The sequence below is a fragment of the Gavia stellata genome, chromosome 1, assembly GCF_030936135.1.
Source record: "Gavia stellata isolate bGavSte3 chromosome 1, bGavSte3.hap2, whole genome shotgun sequence".
In the NCBI taxonomy this organism is placed as follows: Eukaryota; Metazoa; Chordata; class Aves; order Gaviiformes; family Gaviidae; genus Gavia; species Gavia stellata.
Genome location: NC_082594.1, coordinates 97,382,973 through 97,396,569, shown reverse-complemented (window position 1 = coordinate 97,396,569; position 13,597 = coordinate 97,382,973). Strand labels below are relative to the sequence as shown.

The 13,597-nt window shown below is 41.5% G+C and overlaps 1 protein-coding gene across 1 annotated transcript in view; it reads right to left on the bottom strand.

The window, feature by feature from the left end:
• HSF2BP (heat shock transcription factor 2 binding protein) overlaps positions 1-13,213 on the bottom strand; it is a 34,350-nt gene extending 21,137 nt beyond the window's left edge. Inside the window, exons 1-4 of the mRNA XM_059824859.1 lie at positions 13,178-13,213; positions 10,563-10,713; positions 5,652-5,755; positions 1,372-1,521 (exon numbers count right to left, since the gene is read on the bottom strand). Coding sequence (XP_059680842.1) covers positions 1,372-1,521; positions 5,652-5,755; positions 10,563-10,713; positions 13,178-13,213 — 441 coding nt within the window. The remainder of the gene's footprint in view (positions 1-1,371; positions 1,522-5,651; positions 5,756-10,562; positions 10,714-13,177) is intronic.
• Positions 13,214-13,597: the final 384 nt, after the last annotated feature.

The window sequence follows — 13,597 nt, the reverse complement described above, 5'->3', positions numbered from 1 at the left end:
TATTTTGCATTTCAAACAAACCTAGAAACAAGAGTATTGCATCTTCACAGTTGGGCTTTTTACCCTTATACAAATCATCAGGTAACAGTTCTGGTTTTACCTAATTCTACTTAATTTTGATACTTAGGACTGCTTTCAACAAGGCTTCTACTAATTTTACTCTCATCCTGTAAAAATACTGTTGTTTTCATCACCCCTAGCATTTTGTTTGTGGGAAACATGCCGTTTCAATACTGTTTCACAAGTCAAATAACAACAGCTAGTCACTAAATATTGTCCACTCTTACAGTTATAAACGGTCCTGAAAATACAGAATGTAATTTTATACTGGTTTTGTTGCTATGTGGGCGCTCTGTAGTACCCACTTGCCTTTTTTAATTTTATTTTAACTGCTTTATACAGTGTTTTTACAGACTTTTTTCCTTAGTAACTGGTGCTGCTTGGATCTTGAATTATCAGAAGTGATCACCAAAATGTATCACCGTACAGCTTTCTACTATCCAATATAAAGTTATAATTTTATTTTGGTGCACCCACACTGGAAAATCTCTTACAAACTCACTAGTTTACCACTTACTATAATGAACTAATCCTATTCACTCAGCTGTTCATCATGCTGCTGAAAAAATCAAGCCAGAAGAAACTGTGGCATCAGTTCACTCAGACTAAATACAACAATTCCTTCTCATGTTGGCTGTGAAATCAGGCCTGTTCCTCTGATCCCTCCTAATTCCATCAGCTGCACTCGGCAGTGAAACTGTTAGTTGTAATATTACCGTTGTCTTTAACTGTTTTGGGGTTTGTTTGGTTGGTTGTTTTTTTCTCCAAATAAGCTACCTGTCCACATTTAACACTGAAGTTTTAATAAGATTCACCAGCAGCTAGGCCCTCTAAATTACCAAGCGTCATGCAAGTATTAAGGCAGCACAAACATTTAAAGAAGTTGAGAATCAATGGATCTGTATTCCTTCCATGGAAATAGCTTCTCCAAGCTCTCTACAGGCATGGAACTGCTGCAGGTGCCCAAGAATTATTTTCTTCTTCTGTTAACTTAGGAAGATATTTACATTGTGCTAGCTGTAGCCTTGCTTCCAGTTTAACTGTGTGTGGTGGAAAACAGATAATCCTTGTTTGGTAACATAAGAATTAATTACTGTATTTATTCCCAGCCTGCTTTGTACCACTTTATAGTTGCAACACTTCTGAAATTAGAATGGATGATTCCCAAAGAACATACAATCCAGAAAACATATTTGCTGTCCAGTTAGTTTCTGAAATACATCCTTATATTAAAGTGTGTTACAGAGCAAGGTCCTTATTTTAAAGGCCTAACAGAATTACCGCTGGTAAGTATTCACCTGCCATACTTACTCCTCCTAGAATGGTTTTAACAGCTTCCTCATTGCTAGACACACCCCACAACAATGTGCACACCGCTGCACCCATTTCTGTGCAGTACTCTGCTTGCTGCAGAAGCTGCTGCTTGGCCTCATTCAGCTGCTGGCGGAGGTCTAGTTTCTCCTGAAATAGCATAAGGAAATTTTGGTTGCACTTCGTATCAGCCAAAACAAGTTTCTAGGCTAAGGCAGAGAACAAGAAACAACATCATGGCCATATATGAAGTGGGGGGACGGAGGGTTGTGGGGTGGCAAACTCACAGCAGCTGCAGATATATACCTTCTCTCCTGAGCTATATCTAAGTAGTAAGTACATCATGGAGGCTGACAGTAACCAGAAGTCTGTCCACAAGGTCAGACCAAGTGACCCACCGAGACTGAGTGGCACCTAGAGAAGTCTGATAGGAGAGTCTACTCCTCCTAAGCAAACAGCTACGTGTCTCTTTGAGAGAGAAGGGATTTCAGCATCAGAGGTCAGCCTTTCCAGACACCTTACAAAAGATACTGGAAACATCTCACAGAAGGGAGGGGTGTTTTGCTCTTCAAAACAGATTTCTGCCTTAGCCAACATGGTAGAGTTGCTGCATATCTAGGATAAATACCGTTGTCTCTTTCAACTTTTTTCTATTGGCATATTCCTGATGAGCAGTGGCGAAGTAAGAGTCCCTGGAAAAACACACCTAAGGTTTGAAGTTTGGAAGGCCTTTCTTACCAAGAAAGCCCAGGCACCATTGTGCATCCATCACCAAAGTGAGCTGCTCAGTGGTCCTTGCCACAAAGCGTAAAGAGAGAACAGAGCAATCCAACATGACCAGGACACAATTTCAATTTGGCAGTACTTTTTTTCCAATCACAGGGAAGTTGGCCAGAAGAGTAAAATGACATTAGCTATGATTCTAGGTCTTACTGGCTTCCTATCAACTGCCACAGGGGTAGCAAAGCTGCTGCATTTCTCAGCTTAGAGCTAGTGTGGACAGTGAGATCAATGCAGGGATACTGCAGTCTGTGGTCTCTCAGGGTGGGTGGGGGCTCCCTGCTCACTCTGAGTGGAATCGTATTAGTGCTGCAGGGAAAGATAAAGGCCAGTCAAGAAAAATGATGCTAAATCAAGTATTAAAAGAGAGAGAGAAAGAGAATCACAGATCACATGATGTCAAAAGAACAGAAGGATCTTGCTCTGCCCATTTTATGGGCATGGGATTTTCAGATTCACCACAGAAGGCACCCTCATCAGCCCAGCCTCCCCTGTGTGTTTACCTATCAGAATGAAGTATGGGGAAATGAGAAGGAATCTTTTCCATACCAATTTTGAAAGCAAGTAAAGAGAATAAAACTTTCAACCATGTATTCCCATCAAGATTTTAAAATAAGTATCTTCTCATTTTTGGATTTCACCTCAATTTTTTGTGTTGAGGTTTTGGAAAGAATAGAAATTTGAACTCATCTGAAAATTTACATAACATGGTATCAACCAGCATAAAGTTGCTTGTACTCTTGTTTGTCATCAATTACCTACCTAGCCTCCTGTATCACACCTGACAGCCTGATTTGCATCGCTTTATCATGGTCCTAATGGAACACACAGGCTAGGATTTGTAAAGTTCAAATTAAATTTATCAAGCAGATTTCTGTACATATTTACTCTCTGGAGTCTTTTTCACCTTATAGTTTAATATATGCAAAAGACTGACACTTGCTGCTGATTCCCTAGTTATAGAAGTCCCAGGAAAAGTCTCTTATTTCTTAATACTTTGATCATTTTTAAGCAAGTTAGCCAAATTTTATCTTTTATATAACTCACTGCCAGATGTATCAGCTTTTCTGCCACCATGTGCATGAACAAAATGTCCACAGGGGTCTTCCTGTCTAACCCCTGTATTGTCCCTGTCTTTCTTTTCTGCACTGTCCTTGTCTTAGGAAAATGAATCTTTTAATATATTTTATCTGCATTTTGCATTTGGATGCTAATACTGAATAGTAAGACATAAGACTCTGTAATACCAAAGCTAGATCCCCCAACAAGGATGCAAAGCCAGCCAAGAAATGTCAGAATTTTTAATAGATCAAAAGCAACATCAGAACAAAGATACGAAGCAAGGAAAACAAAATAGTAGATTCAAGAGCCAGGAAAATAAACGGAGCCTGCAAAAGCAAATAACCTAGCTGGAAGCAACACTCCTGACAGTTCACATCACAAAGCAATCACTGTGCTATGCAACACCACCATCTTCAGGAAAGGGTCAAGGCACAAGAATACAGCAGTGCTTAAGTACATAGCTATGAAAAGACAGACAAAGAAGACATTAGCCAAGAATAACACATGCACTTCAAGTTTTGCTCAGGTTCAGAAAGCACAGCAATTCCCTAATCAGTGATACAACACTGCACAGAAATTTTGGAATGCAAAATGTTGATTTATGATCCCTTAAGAAAAGGGCACTGCTCAACTAGAAAATGCATTTATTTTATGTTTGTTTCAGTGAATCGTTTCGTCTTCTTTCAGAAGATAAATATATAGAAAACAATTCAGAAACTATACGCAAGGATGCCTATAGCAGAACAGCAACCAAATGAAAAACACCATGCAAAGTGACTAACAGGAACAAAAATCACACATATGCATACAACATCTTCTCTTATGCTGAAGAGCTAAAGGATTTCACAACATACATAAGCACAATCCACTCCAATACACCTTTATGGCATACAACAGAAGCCATTTAGACAACCAGTGTATACAGCACAATAGCAAAGATATGAAGAAAAAAGCTTTGATCAGGAACACCAAGACAACAACTACTCTTAGTAAACTATCCACGCTTTAAGTAAAACTTCCATCCAGAAGAAATCACAAACCTAAACTACCTGCCATTTATTCTGTAATATCAAAAAGAATAAAGGGTGGGGGACCCACTTCATTAATATCTAAAGCAGCAACATTAAATTTTACAGAGATTTTATCCTGGATGCTTATACAACTAAAGACCTGGGTGCACAGCAAAACTAACCGTGTACCTATTGCCGAACTGCAATAGCTATCCCAGAAGATACTTATTTCGAAATGAGGACTATCCAGATAGACAACTATTCCATCATACTTAACATTCATACCAAATTTCATTCCAGAATGACCTGTCCACGCAGATGTGCCCTAAAACTGCATGTCCAAACTCTCCATTTATCCTTTTCAAAAAGGAAATAATTTCTGTAGATTCATCTGACTTTGTGCAATCCCAAGGCTGGCAGATGCTAACTCTTAGAAACCCAACAAAGTGAGTTTCTGTTGACTACTGAATATAGCTATCAGCTCCAAGGAAATGAACTTTTAAAGCAAATAATCACAAGTGATTCTCACACCTCTCAGAAATTTAGCCGCTAGTCTGTGTGATCCTATTTGAACCCCAAGGGCTTCACAGAAGACCCACAGTCTGAGAAGTCACAGCCTTTGCTATTACTTCATTGTTAAGAATCTCCCCTCTCATAATCACTAAATACAATATTGACAGAGCAAAAGGAGCCCTGTAATTGCTCTTTGAATCACAGCTGTACATGACAATTGGATCAATAGGTGCATTGAGAAAGACTATTAAAACTAAACAAAGGTACACAGCTTACAGCAAGTCAAAAGAGAGACCGGTTTCATTTTGTACATTGCTTTGCTTACATTATCGTTCTCTTTGAATATACGTTATAGTTACATTACATTCAAAAGAACTGATTCTGTGAAGGACCTTTTGATGCCAGCTACACCACAATCTTCCCGAATACCCAATGTTTTACTTCAATGTGTTAATATAGACAAAATACTAATGGTTGATTTTTAACTTTACATACACCAAAACAAACCCTGCCAAGAAGCCCATAATGCAACCCCACAGAACCGCACCTCACACAGTATGGAAATTAAGAGAGATCTATGCAGTTATGCAAGAGTTATGTACCTAAGTGGGAAACCAACTGTCAGTTGGTACCTCTATTTGTACACATTGAATACTTTTTGGTACTGCATCATATTATATTTTGTCTAGTTATAATATTGACCCTTTTGCTCTAGAAATATCAGGGGGGAAAAAGTATCTGTTATGAACTTATAGGTAAGCAATTTACTCATCACTTGACTATATGAATAGAAAACCCAGACAGTTTTTCAGGCTGAGGATGTATTTTGTGACATGAACATGAAAAACTGATCATTACTGCTTTTGACATTAAAACTCAAGCATACAGATACCAATATTCTGACAGCAAATCTACCTTCTTTTCTCTCATGCAATCTGCCTGGGCTGTTTCCAGACGGGCTCTGAAGTGCTCACAATCCATTTTCAGCTGCTCTATTTCCTCCTCCTTTTTCTCCATGTCTGTGATAGGATAAATCAGATAAACACAGTAAGAAGTTATGACCCACAGGCTTGCACTAAAGAAAAAAGAATCCACTAAGCGCAACTTTAATGAGGTGCTTTAAATATTTGTTTGTGTTAGATCACCTCCTTGTGGCTAACCTGGTATATCGCAATTTGCCACACTCCCCAACAGTTCTTACAAGAAACTAAACGAACATGATGTTTCTGATTTAAACCAGGGAAAAGACTGAAAGAATCACATCTTAAATACTTAAATACACATACAGTTAAATACTGTGTGCCAGTAAGATATCATTCTGAAACTGAGCTCCAGCTCCTCAGGGACTTTTAAAAATTTACTCAATTTTCTACTTTGTTTGTTTGTTTGTTTTGATGATGGTTTTCACATTTGGTATCTTTGAAATTCAGTTAGTATAGTGAAAAATCTAAGAAAAAGAATACCAAGCTCAGTCAAAAGTGAGTGTTTCAATATACAATGTACAAATTATACGCATAGTATGAATGAAATGCAACTACTCCAAACATTTTAAATTAATGTTTATAAGGTATTATAAGACATTATAAACTATTTAAACATTATGTCAGTGACAAGCAAATTTTGATTCCCTTTAAAAAATTTATCTCTGATGTTAACAGAAATACATTCCAATTTAGACACTTTATTTTAGTGAATGGATATTAAGTTAAAAGTATTAAATTTCACAATCATGATGTCTGTTTTAAAAAATTCTCTTTGAAGGATATTTTTAACAATTGTGTATTATATTTTACTTTAAAACCCACAGTTCTACATGCTTAGTATTTATACTGAAAAAAGGAAATACATTTAAGTAATTCCAAAAAGTAATGTCCAAACAGCATCTACTATAATTTTGGTTAGCTTAAAAAACAAGTTACAACCAACTTCGAGCACCATACCCTTGATCGTGAGAGTAAGGTCTATGGCTTAACACACTTCAAATACTTCCCCTTACATGTGGTCAGTATTTTTGAATGTATTTACCAAAAAGCATATCAAATTCAATCATAAAAAGATAACATCATTAAAAAAGCAGTCCTTATTATCCACATAGCTTGGATTCTGGCATTTTATTTAGTAATTCTACACTATTTGGAAATAAATTCCTTTCTTTTTTGGTCCTAATTGACAAAATGTTATCATCTCAAAAATATACACATTGCTTTGAGTAGCAGGTATAAAAGAAGATAATCTAGCCACAAACAGCTTTTCTAAAGAGGTGGAACATATTTCCACTCAGCCCTTGCATGATTCTAAGCCATCAACACTAAGACTTTTTAGCAAAAACCAAAGAGGCAAGGCAAGAGTCCACTCCTAGGAAACACATATGTGCCAGGGCATGCTCTCCGAGCATTCAGTTCTTTCCAACCCACAATCCAAAGGAAAAGAATGAAGAGGGAAACGGATTCATTGGGTTTTTGAGGAGTAACTCTGGTCAGTGGCAGGAAACTAACGTTCCTTCCATCAAGTAAAGAAAATTCAGTCCCGTGCACCTATTACTATGTGGGTGTGAGTCTTAAGTACTTGACAGAAAGATGCCTTGAGTATGAGTAGGGCATGCTCTGCTCATCAACAGACCAAGAACCTGTTCATCCTTGCCAGGTAAGTCCATCCAGTGAAAATCTCTCTCACTGCAAGGAAACAAGCTCTCCTGAATGAGAAGAATCACTTCCAGCCTTTGAGAGGACGAATCCACCCTAAACCCAGCATCAGCGCAGCCAGCAGACACACAAAGATGCCACATCCTTCACTGGCAGACTTCAAAGGTCCTGGAACCAAAACTGAGCCAGAAGAAGGGGAATAACATTAACTACTCAGTGTTAATGCAATGCTACCTGTATTTTTTAAGTCCTCCAGATAAAGAAGGATGTGTCAAACTTCTCTAAGGTATCATGATATTTTATGTCAAGGGAATAAAAAAAGTGGGTAATATCAGAAGCTGCTGAAAAGAGACCTATTTCTAGCTGTGCCTCATTTGTGGAATCTCCCCCTATTATCCCCAGTCAGCTTTCCAGCTGTGCACACCTTTGATCCGAAGAGAATTTAAGGTTGCACGCACCAGTCCCAACATCTGATGGCCTCTTAACACACAGCAGCAGAATGAGCAACAGACGTTCTGCTGACACTGAAGACTGCAACTGTGCCGCTCACTCCCGCACACTGTGGTCCTGAGCAGCACACAGGGAAGCCTGAGAGGTTCTCCCACCAGCTGGAAGTCCCAGGCCCTGGTAAGAAAGTTTCTTCCCTCTTGACACTAAAATCTTGAGGCTCAGACTGTCTACCTCCACCAAGTGAAGAAGCAGCATTCACTATCAACTTGGATGAAAATATGAAATGGCATTCTTATACCAACAGGCAATACATAACTTTACCACTGCATTGGTCAATTGGAAAGAAGCGGCATTTGCTCCTGAGATAGACAGCAGACTCAAAAGCAGAACAAGGCATTGGGCAAAATGAAAGAAGAGGAGGCCCACATTTCAGGCATGAGGTGGACTTATTCTCATCTATGCTATAGGTCACATAAGGAGACCTTCTGGACCAGAGATCTAATCTTGAAGCTCTGGGAGGTGGAGAACTAAGTACAATTACAATGAATGCCAACAAGTGATGGAATTCCAATTCTACTAATCCAAATGCTAGAACAATGTTAAATGCAATTTTTAACACTTCCCAGTGGACCGAGTTCCATTAAACATACGCATAATAATACAGAAAATTTGTTGGAGTGATTTTTCTGAGATTCCTGGAGCCAAACACTCTTCCTGAGGAGGGAGTAAGAACAAAACAGACCTTTCTTTTTGAAATGAACAATTACCCTGGCAAAACCCTTAGTGAAGACCCTAACACCAGCCAGAAAACTAGGTGTTGGTTGCATTAACCATTGCCAGCTCAGATCTCAGATACCACCTATGGGATGCTCCTATAGCAAACGGGTATCCTATTGACCTAGTTATCCAAGTGAAACATGCAAAGATCTCAAGGTTTCTCAAAGCTATTCAAGACTCCATCAGTCTCACAACTGAACGGGCCAGAGGTGTTGAAAGTCTCTAACCAAAATCTGCACTTCTTGAGGAGCAGGAGAACCAGCTAACCACTTCATGTTTACAACTGCTGATTAAAATGTAGAGAGATGTACAAATCGCCTATTAGGCTTCTGCAAGAACAACGTCAAAAAACATCTCTAGTAGCTGCCAGGACTCCTGTAAGCTTCATATGCCAAGATCAAGAGACTGTATTTAGTAAACAGCACCAGAGAGCTCACCATTCTGAGACTGAAGACTGCTTGTGTCCCTGTGATGTCCAACCTTTTGTGAACTGTATGCTCCAATGCCTCCTTTCAGTCTGCCTTATTGCATGCTGCAGAGGTAGAAGCAGATTGGAGTAGCAAAAATCACCACTTGACTTGTCCAGCTGTAGGGGCAAACAATGGCAAGAGCCTGCATAAATATTCAAATGACCTCATTAACTGCAAGAGAAACCTCCACTGTGGGGATATACTCAAGAGAGTTCAAAAGCTGACTCAGTTTCAGGTACTCCTCCAAAAGACCCAGAGAATGCTGTCCAGCCAGCAGAACATTTGAAGGAAAGTCTTAAAATCCCCATGTTGATGCCACAAACTTACTGCTGGAAGGCCCCGACAGTGTCTCCTTGATACCTGGCACAGGAGTATGAGAAGGATCAGTGAGAGAAATCTTGAGACTGAGCTCTGATAAAAGTAGATAAAACAAGGATCTGACTAGTTGAGGATCTTGAACACTTAATGCAACTGGAAACAGTTCTTGATGCCTTGCAATAGCATAAAGGGAACATTTCCAAGATCCTACATCACTTCCTGTGACACGGATGACGTCTCGACTGGCAGTAGGAGAAATGGTACAGTCTTCTCATCTCTGTTAGGATTTCATGGCACGGAAGAATGTTTCCGAAGAGTGGATCATTGAGGCAGCTGGAAGCTCTGCCCCAATATATTACTTGGTATCGGAGACAGGCCTTGAGACTCTATCTTACCCTTTCTTAGCTAGCTGTTGCAAATTAATTTTCAATTAATCACTTGATATTCTAGAAGATATACACTCTCTGTAGTCTGTCTCAGTGCTTGTCCCATGTCTTTTCAGGCAAAACCAATCCCTAGGAGAACAGGTGAATTGTACTGCTGCATGTAAGCACAGGCTAGGGATGGAGCTGACTCAGATTTGGTCCTGATGTCATGTTGGGAGCGGTGCAATTGTTGAAGAAATAATGCACAGAGAATCCTAACACTGAAAAACTGGACTTTGGGGACAGCAGTAAAAAGACCTTTATAACAGAGAGCCTTCAACATTTTTATTATTAATACTTACGGCAATAAAAGCATACAAGCTAAAAATCAAGACAGGCTAAATACAATGGTATTATCTCTTCCTTTAAATTTAACTTTTTATCCACAGGTATTTATCATGGTTTTTTGCTGTGCATCTGAAGTGACATTTTGAAAAACAGAATGCTTTTTGCCTTTTCTCAGAGGAATCACTTTTCTCCTGATACAGCTTCCCTTACCGCCTGAACTAAGTATGTTTTTATCCACAGTGAAATATTTTTAAAGATTTGACATGTCTAATTATTTCTAATGCAGTTTGTAATTTTCTTCATTACAAACACATTAATTTACTGAAGCAGACACTGATCATCATAGTTTAATCTGGAATACCTCCATGAACTCTACAACTATTCATAGGGGCATGACAGTTTGTTCTAAGTAGTTTTGGCAGAAACTACAAGAGCTTGTAATATGGTACTACTCACTTGATTCAATGGCATCCAATTTCTGGAATGTCCCCAGGATATCCCCATTTACTATTTTGGGTAAGAAATCCCGCAATTGCATAACCTCAGTTGTCAGCCTTTCCAAATCCCTCCTTTTAACTTTAACAAATTCCTCTTTGGTCTCAGCCTTCTGAAATTAAAAAAAAAAAAAAACCAAAAACAAAAACCAACAACCAACCAAAGACACTGTTACAGCCTCGCAGTGCGTTTCTGCTTGAATCCCTTCTCTCAGACGAAAATATTCCTCTGTATTACACCATTTCAGAAATTCATAACTTTTTGAAAGACAACTATCCAGTAATAACTAAAGCCAAAAGTCTGAGATGCACTCTTTGACTGTAATCTAATTTTTGCCACTCTGACCTAAAGCAAATCGTATTACCCCTCTGTATCTGTTTCTTCACCTAAAATGTGTGCAATGTAAAAATTAACATTCACATTTTAAAATGTGAGCGGCTATGCATATGCCAAACTATTGTTTCAAAACAGTTGTAAAGGATATAATAACTCAGTTTTTTAATTAAGTCAAATATTTGCAAGATCCTTAGTCACCTTGCTAAATTACAACAGCTTTTTTGGAGGAAATTGTATTTTTTCAAAAGAATTAATCTTTTGTGAGGAGCAAAAATATTTGCAACTATTTGCAACCCAATCCCACATAAAAGTAATTTAATCCTGAGTCAAGACAAACAATGTTTACTAGTTTCCTCTTCTGCCAAGCTATTGCTGTAAAATAACTTTAATTCCACAGCCCAAGAGAATGTGCATTAATTTTAAAATTATAGAGAAATTTCTATACCAAAAACCTCCTGAACTCCAATTTGTGACGTATGTACACGTGCACACTGCTGTATATTAAAAAAGGCTACCATAGACACACAGACATAGAAAAGATTTAACGTCCTTTGCCTAAAACATTAATCATCTAATATGCTTTCACAAAGCAAAATTATAACATATCTTAGTACTGTTTTGCACCCCATTGAGAATGGTGCAGAAAAAATGAGATCCTTTACGTATCACATCTTATTCCAGAGGGAAGAGGGTACTACAGAACAACACAAGAAACTATCTCCTACAGGTACAAAACATGCCATCCCCAAAGTCTTTGCAAGTCCAGCTGCACAAGACAAATGGAGGTCATTATCACTGGTACAGGCAGTGCTACCCTGGCATTTCTGTCGTTGCCAACCATTTCCTACAATTCCCTTTCTGCTTCCCTACTTCCTCAGGTTAAAAACTTCCTTTCAGTTTTGCTTCCTACTCTTCTTTCTTTCCCAGCTGTCTTTCAAACCCAGACGGTTGTAGGGACAGAACAGGCCAGTTCCAGCTTTCCCAGCTGAGAGGCATCAGAGCCACAATAAAGGTATGGAAGAAAGATTTTACTTTTAACTTGAATTGTATGCTCTAAGCTGCATTTAGGAAGTGCTTATGGCAAAGTTAGTATGGCCAAGTTAGTATGGCCAAGTAGCACCACATTACATGATTCAAGAAAAATACAACCCATTTAGGTCTCAAGAAAGTATGGAATAAACACATGGCAACAGGAGGCTACAGATGAATACCGTCTGCATGTCAGCAAACAGGAGGGACAGAGAGACAATTCAGTATTGCTCAAAATTATGGAGCACAATTTGGTACAGCCATAAAAATAGCTCTATTCACTAGCAGAAGCTAAATTCAAACAACATAAACTACTGAAGTACTGGGATTGAGATATGAAATATATAATGAGAAAATTCTCATTTATAGTTCCCACTGTAAACAGTCTTTGCAATACTGAAGTTCCAATAGACAAGTTTTATTTTCTCTGCTTAAGTAGCTACTCAACAGCTCCCCCCCACTACAACAGTATGTTAAAAGCAAATAGAGACAGTGGAGAACAGTAGTTTTCTGTCCAGCCCCTCAGAGTCATGGCAGGTGACTGGATGTAGGAAATTCGACTTCAGCCCTCACAGACCTCTTGCACAATGGTCAAGTCACTTAGTGATGTACCTCAGCTCATGACCTGCACGATCTGAATCCCCCTTCCCTGCCTGGCAGGGGGCTGAACAGGGCAGAGGTCCCAGCTGGCAAGGGACACCCAGCAGAGAACCACAACCAGCCCCTTCTCCACTCTCCACCAGCCCAGGGTGTCTCTGGCACTCTTCTACACAGTCCCCACCACGCTCCCCGCCCTTACAAGGGGGAGGGCCCATCATCCTCGCCCACAGGCGTATTGCGAGCCAGCGCTGCGGGCAGAAGCCCACCCAAGCGGCCGCCGCCGCCCCAGACGGTGAGCCCCAGGGGCCGAACTCCTGCGTGCCTCGCACAGCCTGCTCCCCAGGGCTGGGCTGGCCCTGCCCTGCCCAGCACTCCCCGCAGCCCCGCTATCGCGCCCTCAGGGGCCTACAAGGCCCAGCGGGCAGCGCCGACGGCCACACACCTTCCCTCCCCCCGCCCCCCCGCCGCTGCTGCTGCTGCTGCTGCTCCGGGGAGCCGAACCCCCGCGACAGGGTCTCCCCACATCCCGACCCCAGGGCGGGCAGGGGCAGTCCCGCGGTCGGGCCGGGCCCAGCCCCGTGCCCCCCGGCCGGGAGGGCCGCGCGCGCTACCTGCGCGTCGCCAGCGAGGCCGGCGCGGCGCCGCATGGCGCCCACAGCCGCCGCCAGCCTCGTGGGAGGGCGTGAGAGCGGGAAGGGCGGGCCTCTGGCGTCACGCCGCGTCACTGCCCCCGCCCCTCGCGGTAGCCCCTCCCTCCCCGCGGGGAGGATGGGCGGGGCCCGGGAGGGGGGTGTGGTTTGGGCGGGGCCTGGAGCCAGGGTCCGTCCCACCCCCAGCCCGGAGCGGCCGCGGGCGGAGGGGCCGGGACGTGAAGCCGGCTCGGCGGCGCCCACGGCAGGGCGGGGCTGTGGGGAGCAGGAGCCCGGCCCTGCTGTGGTGTCGCTGCGGCAGGGGCCGACGACCCCGTCGGGTGACACGGGGTCCTGGGCCGCGGGCAGAGTAGAGGAGCCCCGGGGGGCCCTCGGGGCCCG